Raw genomic sequence first — 22,913 nt, forward strand, 5'->3', positions numbered from 1 at the left:
ATGTTTGCCTTTGCACTATTTGATGTCCAAGACAGTTGTTTCTTGTCAGTTTTTTCCTAGATTCTTGCAGGTAATTTCTTCTAACCTTTCTTCTCTATCCAGATCTTCCCTCCCACCCTTCTTCACCTTGCTTATGATGCCGACTTCATGGTTTGAAAATCGTCCCTGTAAGAAATGTTAAGTTTCTCTCCTTTTCGCTCTCTGAACTCCTTGGACCTCAGGAAGTCACTTAGTTTACCAGTTTTTTGCCATTTTGAACATGAATGCCAGACTTGCTTGTATTTCTTCCCTTTTCTTTAGTTTCTATGAAAACAACTTTATTTAGAATTTGTTTTTTACAGCTGCTCTTTACTGTTGTTTTATTCACTTCTTACCAGCACCATCCCTGGGTTTCAAGACTTTCTGTTCTTATTGCCCAGGCAATTTGCACTGATCTAAGAATTTTTATATATTATTATTCCAGTAGTTTCTATGTCTGCTGTGCTGGCTGGATCCTTTATGCTTCCTAGCAGATTTTTTAGTGAGGTTTTCTTCTTGTTGTTCTGTTCTCTGCTCTGCCTTCATCTACAATTGTACTGGTTTGTGGTTGTCCTTGTGCTGAATGAAAGATAAAGCAGTGCCTTAATTCCTGAAGTGATGCTGACACCTAAAGAAAGGGTCACACATCATTGATTTGGAGGGGTTTGAAGGCTGGACATAGGATTTGGTTCTCAGGGAAGCTGTGGCTGCCCCTGGATCCCTGGAAGTGACTGAGGACAAGCTTGGAGCAACCTGGGACAGTGGAAGGTGCCCCTGCCCATGGCAGGGGTGGCACTGGGTAATCTGTAAGGTCCTCCCAATCCCAACCTTTCTCTGTTGAGATACAGGGACATCTCAAGCTCATTTCTGGCTCAGGCTGTGAACAGCTGAGGGGGAGTATTTGCTGTATAGCAAGCTGATGCTGTCTCTGTTGGCTCCCAGGGTGGTATTCTTGCAGTCAAGGACTGCAATGTGCAATTCTTCAGTGGTTACTCCAGAACCATAGAATAGTTCAGGTTGGAAAAGACCTTTAAGATCATTGACCCAGCAGTGCCAAGCCCACCACCAACCCATGCCCCAAGTTCCACATCCACGTGCCTTGCAAATCTCCTCAAGGCAACCTCTTGCAGCGCTTGACCGCTCTTTTAGTGAAGAAATGTCTGATTATCCCACCAGGCTGAGTCCTGACATTCCAGCCCCTGAGAAACTTCCATACTCTGTGGGATTCACATCCTCTGAACCTGAGAGGAGCAGTGAGAGAAGCAGAGAAGAGAATGATCAAAACAATCCTTATCTCATTGGCTGCTCCTGTGTTGTGCCAAAGCAGAATGCAATGTGGAGATTGTTTGCCCATAGTGATGGTGTTTTGTTTCCCTGGCCTGTCAGGGCCCAGTGTGTGCAGGGTCAGCAGCACTCACAAGATTCTGGGCAGTTGAGTTGGGTGCTTGTGCAGATTCAGTTTAGATGTAATGTATTATAGTGTAATATAATATAGAATTATATAGTATAATCAAGTAATTAATTAGCCTTCTGATACCAATGAAATCAGATGCATCATTTCTCCCAGACGTCGGGCAAAAATATCACCGACACTACTCCCCTAATCCTAAGTCTCCGGCGCTCTCGCAGTATTGAAAACGAATCGCCAGGCGCTTGTTTTAAACACACAGCGCCGGTTTGGGAGGGAGAGCGCTGCCCGTGCCCGGGGCAGCCCCGGCAGCGCCGCAGCCGCCGCCGGTCCAACACCGCCCCCTTCGGGCCCGGCAGCGCCGGAGCCACCGCGGGGCCGGGCGGGAGCAGCGGGAAGGGAGCGGGGCCGGGCGGGAGCAGCGGGAAGGGAGCGGAGGCCGGGCAGGGGCAGCGGGAAGGGAGCGGGGCCGGGCGGGAGCAGCGGGAAGGGAGCGGGGCCGGGCAGGAACGGAGGGAAGGGAGCGGGGGCCGGGCGGGAGCAGCGGGAAGGGGGAGCGGGGCTCGGCCGCAGCCGGCAGTGCCAGCCCGCCCGCCCCGTTGCAGTCGCTGCCCAAAGCCGGCCGCACAGGTGCTCTGTCCGGGTGGTCAGTGCTCTCCTTTTCCTGTGCGAATCCAGCCCAGGTGACTGATCCAGACTGATCAGTCCTATTCAATGCCTTAGGTTCTCTCCCCCCCCTTTATCATTTTGGGTCAAGAAGTTACCTGTGGACAGCAATTCTTAGACTTGCACCCGGAATTGTCTCCCTGCCTGTGCCTAAGCCCTAGGAGTGCCCAGGGCGCGGTGTGCCTCGCTGTTCAGCACTGAACTCCCGAAAGTAAAGTGAATAAGGATGGCAATGACTATTTTCAGCTGTAGGTGCCCGTGAGCTGCTCGTAGCAGCCGCCCCATCAAACAGCAGGGCTCGGGGGGGGGGGCGGGGGGGTGCCTGTTTCCTCCTTGGCTCCAGCAGAGGGTCGCTCCCTCCATCCCATCCCATCCCCGCGCCGCTCCCGGCCCCAATCCCACCCCCAATCCCAGCCCTCCGTTTAACGCCAGCCCCTCGCTGCCAGGGCAGTGGCAGCAAACCTGCCTGCGCCGCGCGATGCTGCGCTCCAGCCGCTACCGCGGGGCGCTGTGCGAGCGATCATCCGGCCTTCGATAGGCACCGAGCACCCCCAAACCCGCGCTCCCCTTGGCACCGAGCGGCTCCCCCGGGGTGGGGGGGCAGCGGGGCCGGCTCCGCGCGGGCGCGGCCGGCGCTGGGCTCGGCTCGGGGGGCACCTCCCGCCCGCCCCGCTGCGCTCCCCGCTCCGAGCAGCACCGCGGCTCCGGCTGCCGGGGCCGCCGCCGCGCACGGCCACCAATGCGGGGGATAGCGGCGGGCAGGCAGCGGCTCCGCGGCAGCGCGGAGGGCAGGTGAACTCCGGGGAAGGATGAGCGGCGTGGCCGCGATCGTCTTTTTCCTGCAGCTCTTACCCAGGGCGGACGGACAGGTTTTCCCAGGTGAGTGATGCCCGCCCGGCCGGTGCCCCGCTCCTGCATCCTTCGGGCGGCTCTCCCGGCAGCCCCAACTCTGCGCCTCCAGCCCCGCGGCCTCGCAGGGAGCTCCCGGTGCCATCCGGGGGATGGAGGCGCCTCGGAAGGCGCTGACCAGCGGCAGCGAGCAGCCTCGGTACCCGCCGGTACCCGGCAGGCGCCGGGGATGGGATGCGAGGGGCTCTGCCCGGCCGTGCGGGGGTCCCGCCGGGGCTGGGGCCGGGGAGGGCTCGCTCCTGCCGAAGTTGCGTGCGGCAAGAGGTGACAGCATCGTCTTTATGACCGCATCGCCTTTATTGTGGGATTCGCGACGCGCGAGGTGGTTTTTGGTGGTTGGCGAGCCCCAGGCAGGAGTTGGCTCCTGCGGGATGTGGAGCGCGGGGGGAGCCGCTGCCTTTCCCCTCCGGTCAGGGGAAGGGGTCTGGGCTTGCTCTGGGAAGTTTAGTGGCAGCTGTTTGAGCACTTGCGTGTCGCAGCTCCAGGAACTTTCTCGGGGGGCTCCTTCCCAATTGTCACTTTGTCTGTCGCTGATGTTTGGGAGTACTTTGCTCCCTGGCATGCGTACAGTAATAGTAGCCGGCTATTCTCCCACTCCTACGAGTTCCTTTAGGCATAGTTTGAATTACTTGAAGATGACAGGTGCTTATAGAGCTGGCTTTCTCCTCCTGTGCTATTTTGTAGGTAATCTAAAGATACATGGGTCTTGTTTGTCTCCTGGATCTTGCAATACATTCATTTTCTCACTGCGGTTTGTGCTCATGCTAAAAGATGAGCAGTTATAGCTTTCTTCTCTCTTGACTTAGGGAAAAAAAAAGTATTTTAAAGCTACCTGTATGTTTAAGATGAGTAAAATTTCCCTGTGTTGTGTCGCTTAACATAGGAATACATCTCATTGCCTGGGACTGAGGCGTCCTGGAGGCACGAAACTAAGTTGAGTTCATCTCAAACACAAGAAGGTTTTTGTGACTCGAAGCAGCAGCTCGGATGACTCTGTCTCGCTGTTTTAAAGCAGCAGCAGTGGCGTGTCGGGGATGCTCAGCACCGTGCCCACCTTCCCCCGAAACCCTGGGCTCAGGGACTGGGCTGGCTGGAGGTGTTGTCACCAACCCGGCTTGGCTTTGACACCACCGGGATCGTGTTTACATTGCTAGGCAACTGCACAAAGCACAGATTTATTAGAGAGGCTGGGAAATCTAACCTAGTTAAATAACTGCTTCCTTGAGTAAGCAATATGTGGAGCTATTTATTTCCCCCTCTTCTTTTCTCTCCCTTCCAACTGTTTTCGTGTTCTTGACATTTGTCATATCAATTGTGATTAGATCCCGGGCTTTTGATGAATCATTTAGCCAGATGCTTGGAAAGAAGAGTGTTCTGGGAAAATAGCAAAGTTTTAAGGGGGCAGAAGACACTTTGTATTTGAGGGAGATAACGTAATATGAGCTAAACGCATGAAGATTTAACATGTTTCAATTATTTTTAGGAAAGCCATGAAATATTTTAATTATCAGTTCAGTAGAAATAGTGACTGTGAGGGTTTTTTAAAAATCACTAGAATTGAGTGTGCATCCTGCCATCCAAAGTAAGAGGCACTGATTTTAATAACTGTTTCTGAGCTGCTTGTAGTACTGATATTAGGAGAAAGCTTTCTACTCTTAAAATAAATATCTGCTGTGAAGTGTACCGGTCTGGACTGTGCCCCTGTAGCTGATTTAAAAATTTTTTTTGAATGGTAAAAAGCAAAATTTTGCAGGTGCACTTTGTCCCTGAAAATTCCGTGAAGTTTGGAGTGGCTCCAGTTAATGTCATCGGTGTCTTTCCGCATCTTCCATCAGGTGGTGCTCTCTCCATAACTTTTAGGATGCAAATACCTCCCGTCTCCGATTATTTTTCAAAGACTACTGCGTTTATACAGCAGCCTTTTGTTAAACATCCCGAAAAATCACTGTGCAAGTTGTTGGTTGTTATTATTTTTTTTAAAACTTATTTTCTTAAGTGATCGCTGGACTAGGAACTAGGAAAGGCACAAGTCAAGAGGAAATGTAGTCAGCTCCTACCCGATTTGCACAGCTGCTGCTGCTTCGTGTTATTCGCAACGTAAAATTAGGAATACTACAAAGAGACAGCAGAATGCTCATGGTTTCTCCCTGGCATACCTCATTTCATCCTGAGGGAGCTGGCTACCACTCATTTCTTTATGTAATTTCTCTATCACTCTATTTATAACTCTTCTCCCCAGCAATTACTTCCCCTTCCCTGCAGTCTCTGTATTTATTTGTAACTCAACATATGCTTTTCGAGGTTCTCAACTTTTTGTCAGCTCTAGGGTCAGCTGCTAATTTAAATGCTTTGCTTTTCCGTCCCAAACACAGAAGTAGCACCAGGTTATGATAGCGGTACCCGGTTCTTCCAGGATTTTGGAACAGCATTAGAGGGAAGTTCTCCTGAAAGTCCGTGCGCGCTTTTTCTCCCACCAGAACATGGGGGGTATTCTTGCAGTTGACACACTTTGCCTGTTTTGTGAGGATTTTTAACACAACAGGGGGATAAATAGAGAGATTAAAGTCATCTGCAGCTGTGAAAAAGCATCCGGTGGGGAAAGTAGGACAGAGGGTTTACATGGGTGCTGTTGACCTGAACACCAGATTATTATTTAACACTTGTTTTTCTTCTGATGGCAGTGCTTAATTTAATTTTCCCCCTGTCCTGCTCCTTGCTTTGCTGGCAGAGCTCGGACGCTCCCAAGGGCCGCTGCCACATCGCGAAGTTGCGGCAGCTGAGAGTTCATTACACAGGGCTCGTCCAGCCAGGAGAGAAGATGAAAAGGGAGCAAACTGCAAGGAAATTTTTTGGGGAAGCCTTAATTTAGTAGGAGTTCATTTGCTCAGGTTTTGCTGTCAGTAAATTGGCGGTGAAAAACGGGCCTTTCTGAGCGAGCTGCTCTGTGTGGCAGTTGTTAACAATGCAGCCATTTAACTCAATAATCACTTTTCTCCCCCTCTGGGGAGCTGTTAGCGCCACAATTCCACTTTATTTTTATCCCCGGCTGGCTCGATTTGTTTTCTAATACATAAACAATTAATCCTAAGAAGGTGATGTTGTGAAACTGCCTCTTTCGACAGCGGCAACGAAAGGTCACTGTGTGTATAAAGGCGTTTGTGAATCTCTGAGGGATAATCCTTCTCTTTTACAAATGCAGAGCCCTTTTTAACCATCCACCCTCCCGCAAGTCCCTGAGCTCTGCTTCTCTTGTTTAATTGTACTTTTTAAGTCTGTTATGCTCTGCGTGCAGGCCCACGTGCTCCAGTTTTCATTAATATTACGGGAATGATTTGGGGCACTTACTGTAGAATATTAAAGTATACTTTTTTTTTTTCAGAAGGCACCATCATCTGTTGCCATGGAAACCCGAATAGTAGTAAAGATGTAGGTCTGAGGCTTTGAACCTCGAAAGCCACGGACAAGGGTTGTTTCTTATAGGAACAATTACTTTTGTACATGAAATCCAGTTAAGTGGAGAGAAGAAAGAGAAATAAATTGATCTGTTCAGCATTGCTCTGACAATCCTCTTGAATAACATTCAGCACAGAAGGATCAGCGTCTCTGATTCTCTCTGTGTGTATGGTGTGGGTTTTTAAAAGCTCATTATTTATCATAATAGTTGTTTTATGCCTCTGGTAATTTTCATTGCGATTTTATAAGTGAGGTGCACGAATGTGTATTGGCAGGTATTGTTCTTTGCCTGAATGGGAAGCACTGACTGTACAATGGAGAGGTGTGCATTGGAACTTAAATATTTTGGCAACAGGCAAATTTGACACTGATTTAACGTGGCCCTCATTAAGAAAAAGAATAAAAGTAGCAGATGTTGTCTGAAATCCACATACCAAAATCTGATTGAATACATGGGTTTGCTCAGTGATGAGAGTGATAATGCTTCTGCTTTCCCACAGCAATCCTGCAGCCTGGTTGACATCCCCAGAAACCCTTACGGTGTTTGGGTGACGAGCAGCAGGATGTGTGTGTGTGTGCATTGCTATATAAAGCCCTCTGTCTTTCTAGAGAGACATCCCTTAATTTTTTATGGAAAGTGCTGCAGTCTGTTTCCTCGGTGTCTTGTAAGGCACAGATTAAAAATGTAACTGAGCTTCCAAAAAAAATGTTCATAGGAACATCCATAGATGAGACTTTCCTTACATGAATTTGAAATAGCAGCAGCATGCAGGGGTCACCTGCTGCTGTGAACAAGTTGTAGTCCAGGTTTCCATCTGTGAAGGAGGAAACCTCCTGTGTCTCCCATTGCCTTGGTAGCAGAGGGCTCCACTCCCCTGAGGAAGGGCTGGTGGGTTGTCATTCCTTGGCTCTGTGCTCATGTTCTTGATAAGAAGGTGGTATATGGCTCTTCTGGTATTTCTGGAACGTTTTATGGAGCAGCTTTACTTGGCTCATTGAAGCCAATGTATTTGGCCTGGAGTCACTTTTTTTATACCACTCACAGTTCCTAGTTTTCTTATTTTTCTTTAGCTGGTGCTCTCCCCTGTTTGTGCTGGATGGTACTACTTGGCTGTACCTTCATTTAGATGGTCTCTGCTTATTTTTGAGACATCTTTACCGACCTCTTACCCTGCCACCTTCCTGGCCTGGTGCTGTCCCTTAATTTGAATGCCATTCCAGGCAAAAACAGAGAAAAAGAGCAGGCACACAAAGGTGGTGGATGTTGTTGATGGCATCAGTGAGGACTTCTCACAGCCTGGTCCTATTTTTCTGTGCACTTGTCATTACATAACAAAAAAGAGTTCATTATTGTGAGCTCTAAAGATCATACATCTTCATGGTAAAGGAGACAATTACTGTCTTAATCAGACTATGCATCATTTAATCAGTCCTGCTTGTTTTTTAATATCCAATAAATACATCCCATCTATCACTGCAGTTCAGAGATGTCAAATGCTTTGTAAACTGGATGGCAGGACATGGCATGTTCCAGAGGAAAATGCTGATAAGGAAGAAATTTCAGCTAAAGAAAACAAGGATCTCTGGAGAAGGAAGGCTGTAAAGGTGTTGTTTAATGCCCCAGTTAAAGATGATGTAATTCTAGGAAGTCCTGGTAAAACAGGACAAGAAACCCCAGGAAGAAAGAACCTACTTAGTGCTTGGTCTCCTCTGGTTATCTTGTTTTCTTTGAAGTAGTGCTTGTAAATCAATCCAAGGCCAGTTGCTTGATTTCTTTTCTCCAGCTGGATCCCCCTGGGACTGCAGCCTTGGGAATTCAAACCGACTTGGTGAATTCTGCTGCCGTTTGAAGCGGTGCTGCTCATGTACTTGAAGAATGATTGAGCTGCTTATGAATTTTGGGAGGATGGGACCTGGCTCTTGTTCCTTGATATTTTTTAGTTCATCTCTCAGGAAGGTTGTGGGTTTTGACAGCTGATGATGTTGTGTGGGCACAGATCAGTGCTGCAGCCTGAGCAACCTCCGCTTACGCGAAGCTCTTTGTTCAGCCATGCTGCTCCCTTTGTGCTGGAAGTGCTCAAAGTGTCCCATATCTCATGTTTGCTTAGCTGAAACGGCTTCAGATCTGGCTGTACAGAGGAAACAGAGTTGATCACTTTTTTTTCCACATATATCCTTGTCAATCTCAGCTTCGTTCCTGGTAGTGACTGTGTTGAATCACTGGGAAGCAGCTCCTGGCTGTGAATTCAGCTGTGGAGTGAAGGAGGGCTGCTCCACTCTTCTCCTCTGCAATGCTGTAAAGAACAACAAAATCAAGAGTACTACCACTTCAGCCAGAGTTTATCCATTTTTTTTTTTTTTTTGGTTGAGAATCAATCCTTCCCTATTTTGAATTTGAAGAAAGTATCATTACCTGTGTGAGCAGAAGTAGGGCTTCAAGCTGTGCTGGGGATATTTTATTGGAATATTATGCTTTTGACTCCAGCACTGCTGAATTTGTTGCTGCTACCTTAATCTGAACATGTGTGAATCTTCCTTCCCTTCGTACTGACTCAAAGGTCAGCCCTCAATAGCAGAGGGGAGAAAAGAAATCCTAAATAGGCAAATATATTAACTTTGAAGTGAGCTTTCTGCGTCTTTTATTTAACGACAAAGTGTGGAGTAGGGGATGGTAATGGTGCCACGTGGTTTTGTTTATTTGAGAAGACAATGATGATTTGTAGGAGTGAAAAGCAGTGTGTGATTGTGACCAACTAGTAGAAGTAGGGCACAAAGCAGGGGAGGAAGAAGGGAATTAAAGCAATCTGACTGCTCTATAATGGGCCTTTCTTCCTTTAGAAATGTTTACTGGAAGTGCAGCAGCATTTGCTGGATAAGCAGAAGAGCACTTCTGTCAGCAGGATGGGAAGCTGCTGAGCTTGATGATTCGTTTCTCCAGAAAAGGGATTTGCTGTCAACATGTACCCACTTAGGTGGGGGCAGCCCAAATCTCATTCTGCATTCCTAGGTGGGAATTCAGTGCTCTAATGGGAACAGTTGCTGCTGAAAGTGTAAAGTGCAGTGTATTTCTACCGCAGTCAGTCATTCTCAGGGAAATATTTTGTGGTTTTGATGTTTCTGCAGAGGTGTGTGGCTGAGAGGTAGATTTTAAAAAAACCCAACCAGCTGAGGCAAGAGGCTGTCTGTGTAACTCTGCCACTGCTTTCAGCTGGTACCAAGCATTTTTACTAATTTGTTCTTGAGAAAAGCACCAAGATAAACAATAATGAGCTGTTTCTGGTGTTTTCCATTCCCGCTCACCTATTAAAAAAAGGCAAATCCCCACAAAGTCTGTTCTGGGCTGTCTCTGGTCTCTAGCTTGGGTGAGATTGTCAAGTGGCTGGGCAGAAGTGCTTGTGACCTTTTCATTGTTTCTCACTGTTACCTTCTCATCCCAGAGAGGCAATTGCCAGTTTTACAATGGTACCAACTCCTCTCCTAATGAGTCTCTTTAATAGAAACTCCCTTTCCCCCCCTAATTGTTAATTAAACCTGAAGGGATGGCTTTGTTGTGTAGTACCTTTGGAACCCATGAAGAGCCAACTGCTAAATGCTTTAGGGGCACAAATTACTGGGGTTTTTTGATACCCTGAAGAATGTCTTCTTTGCAGTTGTATAAGGGGGAAACAGAAACAGCAGCAGAAACATGAGCGGTGCCACAGTCAAGAAGGGTGGCAGCTGATAGGATCCTGGTGTTTGGTGAGGGTTAGTGATGGGAAGGAGGATATGGTAAATTTATAGCAGTAGGTAGAGAAAGAGGAAAGGAGACTTCACCAGAACAGAAACAGTGAGGAAGCAGACACAAAATAAAGCTCTGAAGTGGGCTGCTGGATGCTCTCAGACTGGGGGGGTGGCTGGCACTAATAGAATCTCCCTTTCTTTAAGCTGAATGTCCACCAGAGTCACTGTGAGACAGCTCATGGCTGCAAATTTTGCTCCTTAGCCTGAAACGTGGGATACAGCACCTAGCTCTTGTCTTTCATTTCAGTGATTGAGCATCTCCCTTCACAAACCAAACTGATGGGAATATTTTGAATTTACCAGCAGCCCATTCTAGGTTTGCTTAGAAAAGCATCTATTTATCTATTTGCCAGTTGCTGATATTTTAAGGGCTTAACCATGCCAGCAACAGTTCTCCCTGTTGTTCCTCCAGCTCAGCTGGTGTCTCAGCTCTGCTCGTGTGCTCACACCACAGTTGCACACTGTTTATTTCAGAAATGGGAAGGAATAAGCATGTGAGAGGAAAAGCCTGTTATATTTACACTCTGGCTGTCCCACAGTGGCTGATCAGCGTGGCATTCACATTCCCTGAACGTGATTCTTTTGCTCAAGGATTTTCTCCTGGGAAGCTGAGAAGCCTCAGAGAAAAGGAAAACAATTCTGATCTCATTTGCTTCTCCTGTGTTGTGCTCACATGTGGAATGTGTTTGGAGATTGTTTACCCACAGGTGATTGTTCCATTGCATTCTGCTGGGAGTTGTTTTCACTCTTTGGCCAATCAGGGTCAAGTTGTGTCAGGACTCTGGAGAGAGTCAGGAGTTTTCATTATTATCTTTATAGCATTCAGTAAGTATCCTTTCTGTGTTCTTTAGTATAGTATAGTATTCTTTAATATAATATGGTATAAAAAAGTAAAAATGAGCCTTCTGATAAGATGGAGTCCTCCTCATCACTCCTTCCTTCATCAGTGGCCCTGCATTTACAATAGATCAGGATATTTTGGTTCCTCAGTGCATCTCTCGGCTTGGGTCAGAGCTTGTGCCAGACAGCCCAGATGAGCCTCAATCTGTGCAGCAGCCAACCCTAATTAAACATCCAGGAGCCATCACCCACCTAAATAAAACCAGTCACTCATCTTTCTATGCCCCTTCCCTTCAAGGTCTGGTTTTGAGCCTTTCACTTGAGACAGATTTTTTGTGTTGCGTTGCTGGCTCTGGCTGCGCAGGGCACAATCAGCTGATGGATTTGACTTTCAGATGGGTGGCTGGAAGCTCCTGTGGTCTGGCTGCTGTGCCAGCACTGACTCATTGCCTCTCTGGAAGGTGCCCTGGGGCCTCTGCTGCTCTCCTGCCTGCCAAGGCAGGTACAGAGAGCAGGGCTGCATGGCTGCCAGCGTCCCCCTGTCTCCATGGCACAAGCAGTGCATTTGGTACTTACCAAGGATGCTGCATTGCACCCACTATTTCATTTTGGGAATTTATTTGTTTGTATAAATTAAATCTAGACCCACTTGGAGTTTCACATAAATACAACCTGAATAATAATTTTGTTGAAAAAAGCTGCTCTAAACCAGGCACTTCCCCTCTGTTCTTGAGGTTCAAACATTCCATCAGGGAGGATGAATCCATGTGATCTAGTAAAAAATAATAGATTTCAAAAAAAAAAAAGAAAAAAAAATCTCATTTTAAAAGAGATTTTTACTATGCAAATGTTGGTCAAAACATTTCCCCAGCTTCCTGAATAAATTTTTTGTTGGCGATAGGGTTTCCTATGCAAACAGTAAATATTTTTATGATTAAAACATGGGAGATGGTGTATGTACTAACAGCTATCAGCACGTGGTAGGAATGATCAGAGAAGTGGAAAGCTTGGAAATAAACACAGTGTCTCTGTTGGCACAGGGATAACCCTGGAGACTGCCAAGGCCAGAGCCTGCAAAAATAAGAAAGTATAATTAATTGTCCTTAAATGAACTTAGCAAGCAAAAATAACCCTTTTAAAGTAAACACTCAACTTTGCATCTTTTAAAATAAAGCTTTTATATCTGCCAAAGATTTCCATGTTCTATAATGCATTTACTAAGATTTCTGTGCATATTTATTGAAAAAAATTAACATGCAGAGTACAGCTGCATTGGACATCTGCTTTACCCTTACTCTTCGATTTTCTAGTAATAATACAAAACCATTTCTGATAATGGCTGGGAAGTAATGCTTTGGAATGTTACTTGGTGATTTCTGAAGGTCACTTGGCAGTTGTCTATATTGAATCACTCCTGGGTTTTGGTGTGATGTTTTGCTGTGGGTTTTTTGTTTGTTTTGGGGGTTTTTGTTTGTTTGGATTTTTTTTTTGAGGTTTTGCTTCCATGCTACTGCTAACAGAATGCCCAGTAAATGAGCATTTCATTGAAAGAAATGTTAAATTTCCTTGTGTCCTTTAGTGTAATTCCCAGTGGTCACTGACTTCAGGGTGACTTGCAGATATTTAAAACATGAAGCAGCAGCAGCATTAACAATACATTTACCCCAAACTTGTATCATGCTGCTTGCCAGGTGTAATTCATGCTAGAATTGCTGCAGAAAATACAGGAGAGTATTTGGATTATCCACTTTGGATTACCCACAGAGTTCTTCCTCACAGGAGATGGCAGAGGGGATCACTCATCACATTCAGACTTCTGATGCAATTTCTATTAAAATTGAGAACATTTAGAAGTTCCCTTGTAAGTTTTTACTTGGTGATGGTAAACTTTCAAATTTTCAGTTCTTAAAAAAACAAAGTCATCGTTGAGTGTCTCAAACAGAAATTTAGCAGAAATCCTGAGTAGTATTACAATGTAAATGCAGAGTGAAGGTGTATACAAAGTGATTTTTGAGTGGAGGAGAGGAATCTGGGGGTGATTAATGCTGAGATTTTTGAGAGGACTGACTGGCAATTGGTGGCACATTTGCATCAAACTGAACGTGGGTTTGAAAAGCAGCAAGTGTACTGAGGGCAGAATGTGCCACCTGCTGTGTCTGTATTTTAAAAAGTATATATCAGGATGTTTTTTCTGCCTGGAATATTTCCCCTGAGCATCCTCTTATTTCCAGGAGTGACAAATTAACATATTGAGAGTACACACAAGTGACAGCAATTTCTCCTCTTTGAAGAGAGATTTACAGTATCTAAATCCATTTAATTTCTGGATCTCTAACTGAGAATGGAGCTGTGAAGGGGAGAGTACCTCAGAGGGAAAGAAGGGGAATAAGGGAGAAATATTTAATGTACAGTGAAAGGAATAGAATGAGATAAAAACAAGCAAATAATTACTTTGGGCATTATGAAAATCTTACTGCAGATTGATGAGGCTGTGGAATTGTGTCCCAGAGGAAATGGTGGGAACTCTGTCTGAGTCACTTGAATTTAGACAGGACAAAAAATTGAACAATCCACTGCAGGCTTTTTTTCCTCTAAAACTTCTGACTTTATTATAATACTGTTGAGGAGGGAACAGAAGAGGAGGTAGAGTGAGGAAAAAAAAAAAGTGTGATGATGCTGTATTTAGCATAAGTGATAACACATCCTAATGCTTCTCTGCTGTTTCTTAATTAATCTGATTATCTGTTAAATATCAACAGCATCATGGTGAAGGCAAGATTGGATCATGTGCCCCTCCAAATCCCCCTCACCCCCAAATCTGCATTTAGACCTTACCTAACCTGGGGGCAAATAGTGGGTGTGGGATTAAAAAGCCCAACCAGCAAAGCACACCACAAACAAACAACCAACCCCACAAAGAAACCTCAGCCAAACCCCCCAAGCAAACAGAGAAGCAGCCCAAACAAAACCCAATTAGAAGTGCAATATGTGATTTGTAGGTGCTGAAGAAGCACATAATGTACCAGTCAGAGAGAGGAGGAGTGTTAGGCATGTGATGCTTTATTTCTGTAGCAGAATTCCTGAGTGCTCGTGGGTGAGTTTTGGAGAGCAGGGGAGCATCAGCTCTTACCCTGGGGGGCTGAGGTGGGACCCCAAAAAGGACCTTAGGTGTCACATCACACCTGTGTGAGGGGCCCATGCAGGACCCTGAGCACCCTAAAAATCCCTGAGCTGCCAATGGGGAATGTGAAAAATGCGTATTCTATGATTGGCTTTTCAGAAATATTAAAATGAATATTATATGTGTTATGTTAGAAAGTTATGATGTATTAATGTTCTTAAGTAGTGTGTTAAATATAGTTTTAGGTTATAACATAATATTAAAATAGAAACTATGTTATGTAGGATACTTTTTTTTAAAGAGAGGACTTCAAGATAGCAGCCACAGGACACCTGAATCTTTAAGAGGAAAAGAATTTATTGCTCCCTTACTGAGTTCTTCCCACCTTGCTCAGCCCTGAGACACCGTCAGGATTAAGAGGAAGAAGCTGGCAATGACCAGACAGAATCCTGTGTTTGAATGGAATTTATGCATCATGGATGAGGTGTATGAATATGCAACAGGCTGTTGTTTTTAAGGGTTAATCCTCTGTTAACGTGGGTCCTTTTTTGGGCTTATTTTACCCAGAAAGAGGGACCTGGACTGTCTGTAACTCTTTATTTTTATTGTCTCATATTGTCCTAAATCCTAATTGTCCAAATTATTATTACTCTAATTATATTACTATTTTTATAACCCTTTTATTACTATTAAACTTCTAAAATTTTAAAACCAAGTGATTGGTGTTTTTCACAGGGAACATCACATTATGTTAACGTGGATTAATCCTCAACCTTTGAGTGCCTGAAAGGACAGAGTTGAACACAGAGCTCTGAGGTGGGGTGGTGAGTGTGTCTGAATGCTGGGGAAAGTCCAGAAATTCTATAGCTATGGAGAAACCTGAGAGGAAATTAATAATTCTCTCTGTAGAGCTCAGTTTGCATAGTGTGCAGTAAATAATGCATGGGCCCACAGAGCTAACAGTAAGAATAAAACAAAATATTGAGTAGCTGCCCCTCCAGTCAGGGCCATCCATCTTTTGCATTAACAACTAAATGTCCCATGGCACAAGTGTGTGCTCAGGTGATTGTTTTCAGTCAAACCTGCAAGAAGATTGGCACAGGGTTTTTGGATAACCTTCTACTAGTGCACCTAATACCCTTGGGAAAGCTTGATTATTTATTGATGTTAATATTTCTCTTTTCTTAGTGTGCCTTTGTGGCAGGGAAGCCCATCACCTGAGTGGTCAGGAATTTGTGGGCTTCTCTTTTTGGCTGCATGAATGTCAAGGGGGGGTTTGCTGCTCTCTGTGTAATTCTGCAACACCCTCAACTTTTTTTATATCACCCCAGAGCTGATAAGGCAGGGAAATGAACAGAAGTTTGGGGATTTGGGCAGAGTAAAGTGCTTTTCCAGCCTAAACAATTTGTGTTTCTATGTAGTAAAAGAAGCTCTTGACAAGCCATTGGAATTTAAGGGAAGTGTGTTGGAATTAATAGATTTGCTTTTTGCTGTCACAGATTTAAATTCCACTGGCACCTAATTCATGCAGGAAGGCAGAGCTGTCACTTCTCAGGCTCTGTCTGTGTCAGGATGGTGACTTAGATAATTGTTCAGAACAAGATGGCACTGGAAATTTTTCTTTTATGACAATTCAGGACAAAATGGGAGCCTGGAAACTTAACCTGTATTTTATTGGTAGTACATGTCCATAGAGCAGTACAGGCAGCTCCTCTGTGAGGGGATCATAAAGGGCTGCCAGGAATTTTATTGTGGTTTAGACTTGCAAGGAGGCAGTTGGACTGCAATGAACTGGGATTTGAGCCTTTATGGGTTTGTTTAAATTTGTATTTGCAATGTGGTGCACTCATACTTCTTGTTTGAACCAAAATCAGCATCATGTACACAATTAAGGTCACCCTGTGCTTCACTGGAGTATAGAAAGCTGGGTGGGGAAACCAGTGCTGTTGCAATTAAATGGAATAATTTGAATCCCATTAAAGACAAAAAAGGAGGAGAGAAAACACTGTTATTTATCAGTCAACTTGAGGGAATTAATGTCTTTTGAAAATTAGCTTCAACCCTGTTTTTTTTGCTATTGTTCTCAGATTGATATTACCATAGAGTTAAAGAGAACAAATTATAATGAGTTTTTTCCAAACTTTCCTTTTTCTTTATGCCTCTAGGCTTCCAATCCATTTTCCTTACTCTGCTCTCTCCTTTTGCAAGGCATTTAGTGGCTGTTCATTCCTGCTGTGCTCCTGCAATGCCCATCCATGTTAAATGATATTCTAGGAATATATAGTGGCACAGCAGCAGGTGTTTGTCTGTGTGCTCATATATGTGCCCAGTAAATCTGCAGATCCTTTCCTGTTCTGAGGCTGTCAGGGTGACTGGAGTAATTTAGGAAACCCCTAGATTTTCCACTGTGACAACTCTGTTAAGAGAAGTAAAAAAGGTAAAAGATAGCAGTGGTTAAAAATGTGAGAAACGCCAATCACTTGTTTTTAAAAGTTTAATAGTAATAAAATGGTTATTAAAAACAGTAATACAATTAGAGTAATAACAATTTGGACAATTTGAATTAGGACAATATGAGACAATAGAGACAAAGAGTTATGGACAGTCCAGGTACCTTTTCTGGGTAGCACGAGCCCGAAAAAGGACCCACATTAGCAAAGGATTAACCCTTAAAAACAACAGCCTGTTGCATATTCATACACCTCATCCATGATGCATAAATTCCATTCAAACACAGGATTCTGTCTGGTCAGTTTCAGCTTCTTCATCTGAATCCTGACAGCACCTTCGAGGTGGGAAGAAGTTCAGTTTCTTCTGATAATGGGCAATAAATTCTCTTTCTCTGAAAGATTCAGGTGTCCTGTGGCTGCTATCTCAGTGTGAGTCCTTTCTTTAGGAAAAAAAGTATCTCACATAGCATAGTTTCTATTTTAACATTTTTTATAACCTAAAACTATATTTAACACACTACTTAAGAAAATTAACTCAGCATTACTTTCTAACAGAACACATATAATATTCATTTGAATATTTGCAAAAAGCCAATCATAAAATACATGCATTTTTCACAAAAATGTTTTAGCAGATTTTTCTTAGTCTTTGGTCTTGAGTTGGACTTTTACCCATGTTTGCTTGATGGAGGGAAGACAGGAGAATGGTGGTTCATGCCAAGCTGTTGGTGCAGAGAGGGAATCCCTGCTGGAGAGGATCTTTCTGTGCTGCTGGGCTTTGCTTTTCTCCTCCTTGGGCTCATCCCACCCAGCCATGAGTGCTTCCCCTCAGGCCTGCCAGAGGCTGCTGCCTCCTGGAGAGTTCTGTTGAGAATGCAATGCACACCAAAGGTTTTCAAACCTCTGAAAAATCCAGCAGGACCAGGGCAGGGATTGTCCCCCTGTGCTGGGCACTGGTGAGACCACACCTCTGATTCTGGGGTTGGTTCTGAGGCCTTGTGACAAAGACCTGGAAGGGCTGGAAAGTTTCCAGGGAAGGGAATGGAGCCCCAGGAGGGGCTGAGGGAGCTGGGAAGGGGCTCAGCCTGGAAAAAAGGAGGCTCAGGGGGACCCTTGTGGCTCTGCACAGCTCCTGACAGGAGGGGACAGCCCCAGGTCGGGCTGTGCTCCAGGGAACAGGGGCAGGAGGGGAGGGAATGGCCTCAGGCTGGGCCAGAGGAGGTTTAGATTGGATATGAAGGAAAAATTCTTCATGGAAAGGGCTGTCAAATACTGGCACAGGTGCCCAGGGCAGTGCTGGAGTCCCCATCCCTGGGGGAAAATGAAAAGGTGTGTGGATGTGGCATTTGGGGCCGTGGTTTGGAGGTGGCTTGGTCAGAACTGGGTTAACAGTCTGACTCAATGATTTTAGAGGTGTTTTCCAGCCTAAACAATTCCATGATTCAGCATTGTGGGAGAAGCTTGTGTCAATTTGCAAAAATCTGGGAGAAGCATGGTGGGATTAAGAAGTTTGCTTTTTGCAAAAATTGCAATTTTCTCTTTGTCGTGGAGAGAGATTCTAGTGGCATGGAATTCATGCAGGGGGACAGGGCTGACACTTCTTAGCCTGCCTGTCAGAACAGGAATTTAGCTAATTGTTCAGAAATAGATGGAACTTGGAATTTCTCTTTTATGGGAACTCAGTACAAAATAAAAGCCTGGAAACTTAAACTGCAGTTTACTGGCAGTACATGTCCTTAAGACACAGTAATAAAAGAGTACAAAGTAATGGAAGCAGGAATTGCATCTCCAAGCTAAATATTTATGTATGAATTGACCTTGGCTCTTTCTACTCCCTTCCTTGCACTTTAATATTTTAAAGAGGAAGTAAATACCAATGAAAAATTATTTGTTGTATTGAATACTGTTCCCCTGGATACCTCTCATCCGATGATAACTTTGATTCCAAAGATATTAGGGAGGAGGAAAATGTTTATGTTGCTGTTTTACAGCAAGGCAAATCGAGTACAAGAACATTATCTGTAATATATGAGTAATTGCACAAGGAAATGATTTAAAGAAAATGTATTTAAAGATGAACATGAATCAAGGTTCCCCTCCCCCAACCCCTTATGATACTGCAATGTTAATTAATTCTTTCAGACTAAAGGATATCACAGCTCTCTGTCTGCTCCTGGTTTACCAGGAAAATCAAAGCACTCTGACTCACCACACTTGTATTTGGTAATCTCACAGGTGAGAATGAAATCTTGCCTTTTTATGCTAACTTCAGCTTTCCTTGGGGGCAAAGCAGCCCAGGGAATGTTGCCCTGAAATCGTGCAGTCTGTGAGAGCTGGGCTCCCTTCACAGCACTCTTGGTAATCCCAGGAATTGCTGCACTGGGGATCCTCCATCAGGGAGCAGGTGGAGCTTTGGAACTGTGCTTATCATATTTTATGGTACTTTTTATCATTATTTAATCATTTAATTTTATCATATTTTATCATATGGTACTGTTGCTGTCATATTTTTTGAAAAACACTTTTCTTAGGATTTTTTCTCCTGGGAAGCTGAGAAGCCTCAGAGAAAATAAAAACAATAATTATTTGATTGCTTCTCTTGTGTTTTGTTGCTTTAGAATGTAGTTGGAGATTGTTTATCCAACATGTGAATTGTTTTTTCTTGATGACCAATCACAGTCCAGCTGTGTCAGACTCTGAGGAGTCACAGGTTTTTTATTAATATCTTGTTAAGCCTTCTGTCTGTATCCTTTCTCTATTCTTTAGTGTAGTTTAGTATAGCATTCTATCATATAATATAATATAATATAATAATAAATTAGCCTTCTAAGATCATGGAGTCAGATTCATCATTTCCTTCCTGCCACGGGAGACCTTGAAAATATCATGTGCTTAGATCAGGGATTTGGAGGCTCAGCTTCCCTGTTCCAAACTCTGTCCCCATCTTGTTTGATAACTATGAGCAAGTGAATTTTTTCCATGTGTCACATAAGTCTGGTGTAAGGAGCATCCTTGTTTCTTTTCTATCTCCCAGGAGTTTGGGGATGCTTAACGAACACCGGGGAATTATTTGATGGTCTCCTGATGAAAGGTGCCACGGGGGTGTGTGTTTCAGGTTGGCTCCTATTTCTCAGTAGTATCAAATGATAACTTCTCCAGAAGGTTTGTTTAGATCTTGGCTGTCGTCCATGAACATGTGTTCAATTAAAATCAGTGGAGTTACTCCTTGTTCACCTTCCAAAAACCTCAGGAACACTGAGTGGTGCCAGTTCTTCCTTGGAGGAAGAGATCATGGAATCATGGAATGGTTTGGGTTGGAAGGGACCTTAAAGACCTCATTCCACCCCTGCCATGGGCAGGGACACCTTCCACTGTCCCAGGTGTTCCAAGCCCTGTCCAGCCTGGCCTTGGGCACTGCCAGGGATCCAGGGGCAGCCACAGCTGCTCTGGGCATCTCCTTTATTCCTTCCCATGGGCATGGATAACCCACATGCACCTTCCTGAGGCTGAGCTTTCCCAGCTCTCCCTGTGTGTCAGGTCCTCCAATCCCTTCATTATTGTTGCCTCCTGCTGGATTTGCACCAGGACATCATGTAATAATTGTGTCTGTGTGTCTGTTTTAATCCTCTCTGCACAGATCAGCCCTAATGCAAAACCTGTTTGTACTGTCACATTTTCTCTCTGTGTATTTTACACACACATGTATATTTTAGGATTTATTTGGAGGTAGCTGATGCACAGGGTAGGATTTCCCAGGTGATTCTTGCTTGATTAAATTTCAGTGTGTGCTTGCTCAAATATTTGGCTTTGCTGAATAAATTGGTGCATTATGTTCATCCTGATTTACTGTCTCAGTGCTGTCCACTTGGTACAGAAAGCTAATAATCACTGTGTCAGTAACTGTTATATTTTCATTTAAGGGAAAACATACTAATTCTTTTTTGAGACAATGTACAAGAGGAGAGATTTATTTTTTGTGTCACACTGACTTGTCTATAATTTTTTTTTTGCTAGAAGCTGATTTTATTTTTTTTTAAGAGCTTCTTGAACAATTTATTTGGTTCTTTTGGAGAGCTGAAAATGCTTCTAGTACTTGGCCTCATTAAAATGTGGATATCCCTGCTGTCTTTTGGTTTGGACACTAGGACTAAACCTAGCTTGGAAACAAGCTTAAAGTGTGTTTTAATTTTGTAAGTTATAAGAAACCAAGTGAGTTTTGTCTCCTGTGGTGTGTTGGGTGGGCTGGGGCTGTTTGTGGTTTAACTCACATTCATAGGGAGTGGTGCTACCAAGTGTAGTGCTGCATATTTGACACCTCCAAAATCCCTTTTCTGCCAGCACTCTCTTTGAGACTTATTTTTGCATTTGATCACATCTTAATATAGCAGAGCAGCCTTTGTAGGAGAAAGAGGGTTGTTTCTTATTTCATTGATGGAGCTGCAGCAGAGAGAGCTCTCAGTGGAGGCAGACTCTGCTGTGCTGTGGGTGAGGGCTGTGTGCCCAAACCACCCTGGTTAGCCTGCCTGTGCTCCTGTGGCTCCACTGGCACCTCAGACCCATTCCAGGTCTGTCAGTGCTGCTGTCTGTCTGCTTGGAGCAGTCTTGTTAAATTTAATGATTTTTGAAATATTCCCCTGCCTGCCTGTGCTAGTGTGTGAACTGCAAGCACTGCAAGTATTCCTGGAAGCAGGCTGGAGAGCATTTTAAATGTGTGCATTAAATAGGGTAAGGGAGAGCTCCTGTGCTCTGAACCCCCCTGGTTTGGTGAGGAAAGATGTGGGCATTTATCTGGATTTGTACACATCCACGAGCTCAGCAGCATGGTTGGTGTAGTTCTCATCTTGCCTGAGTCTGAAGGAACTCCTAAATTGTTTTTAACAGGTGGAAAGGATGGTTTAGGATGAGACTTTGCTGTCTGGGCTGATTGCTGGGGCTGTGCAGGCTCCTGTGGCTGCAGAGAGCCTTTGGTTCATGTTGGAGAGCCCCCAAGGAAACAGGGTGAGCCTCACTCCTTTTTGTGGCTGTGGAACTGGGGGCAAAAATAACTCATTTACCTCTATCCCAGCAGTGTTAGCAAGACAGGAAGAAAATGTGTCAGTTTTCACTGTATTCTTGCAGCATTACTTACTTTCTTGGGGGAAATCTTCAAGTTTTATATTACACGATGTAGGAATTGCAATGGAGTATTTTATTGATGAGTGAAATCAAAATCAATACTCCAACACTTGTTGAGGAGCAATCTTTGGCAGAAAGCATGGAAACTCTGCTTCAGTTCAGAACAAAACATTACTTTGGAATGAACAATTAAAATCTATTGATTTTTAACTTGGAGGTATTAAAGTAAGGAAGTTTAGTGTCAGCTGCTAAATTGCTTTCTTTTAGCACTGTTTCCTCATCCAGATAAAGCCTTGCATGTAGAGCTGACTGCTTTTTTCCTTTCCCCCTGGCACCTTCCTCCAAATCTCTTTCCACATCTGTGCTGAGCTGTGGATAAGCACAGGCTGAAAATTGTCAGAATTACCAATGGGAGTAGAAATATTTCTGACTTGGGTTGTAAAACAAGTGTTTTTGTGAAACCTCTGCTGGCTTTGGGAACCAGGTGAACTTTGGCAGGATGTTTTTCAGGTTTCTCTGCTCCATGTGTGTCCCATCCCTGCCCTGTGTATTTTGTACTGGGGGAAAAATGCTAAATTGTGAATTCTCTCCCAACCAGACATTGAGTCAAATGATTCTCCTGGGGTTTTTCTATGAGTTAAAGGACATCAGTCTGCACAAAATCTCGCCATACAAGTGGGTGATTCTTAGCAAAGCTGGGAATAACCTCCTTGTTCCCATAAATCCATGTGGCAAATATTTTACCTCCAAAAAAGAAACTATATGAACAAATTTTGGGTCTTTGGGTTGATTTTTTCCTCCTCTCCCTTCTCATTTTTTAGGGTTTAAAACTCAAAATAATGTAGCTGCCTGTAATTCATATAGTCTGCTCTGCACTTTTTTATTTTACTCTAAATGTCGCAGATTTTTATGTCTGTTTTGCAGCCTTAAGGGTTCAAGAATATGTATTTATATCCATTGTGAACATTATTCTTATGCAGAAGGGGGGACCTTGAAGGCAGTTCTATCAATTCTAACAAAACTGGAAAGTTGATTAGCAATCCCATAAGCAAATGTTGTGGTTTTGTTTTGTTTGAATTTCATTGCTGTTAATAATTAAAGGTAAATTACAGTGTTTAAAAAAACTTTGTGGAAAGATTGTAATTTGCATACA

General features: G+C 44.1%; 1 protein-coding gene across 1 annotated transcript in view; it reads left to right on the top strand.

Moving 5' to 3' along the window:
• The first annotated feature begins 2,449 nt into the window (after positions 1-2,449).
• PTPRT (protein tyrosine phosphatase receptor type T) overlaps positions 2,450-22,913 on the top strand; it is a 483,954-nt gene continuing 463,490 nt past the window's right edge. The window contains 1 exon segment of the mRNA XM_036395864.2: positions 2,450-2,971. Within this exon segment, the coding sequence (XP_036251757.1) occupies positions 2,902-2,971 (70 nt within the window). The 5' untranslated portion in view covers positions 2,450-2,901.

This window comes from Molothrus ater, chromosome 17 (assembly GCF_012460135.2).
Source record: "Molothrus ater isolate BHLD 08-10-18 breed brown headed cowbird chromosome 17, BPBGC_Mater_1.1, whole genome shotgun sequence".
Taxonomy (NCBI): Eukaryota; Metazoa; Chordata; class Aves; order Passeriformes; family Icteridae; genus Molothrus; species Molothrus ater.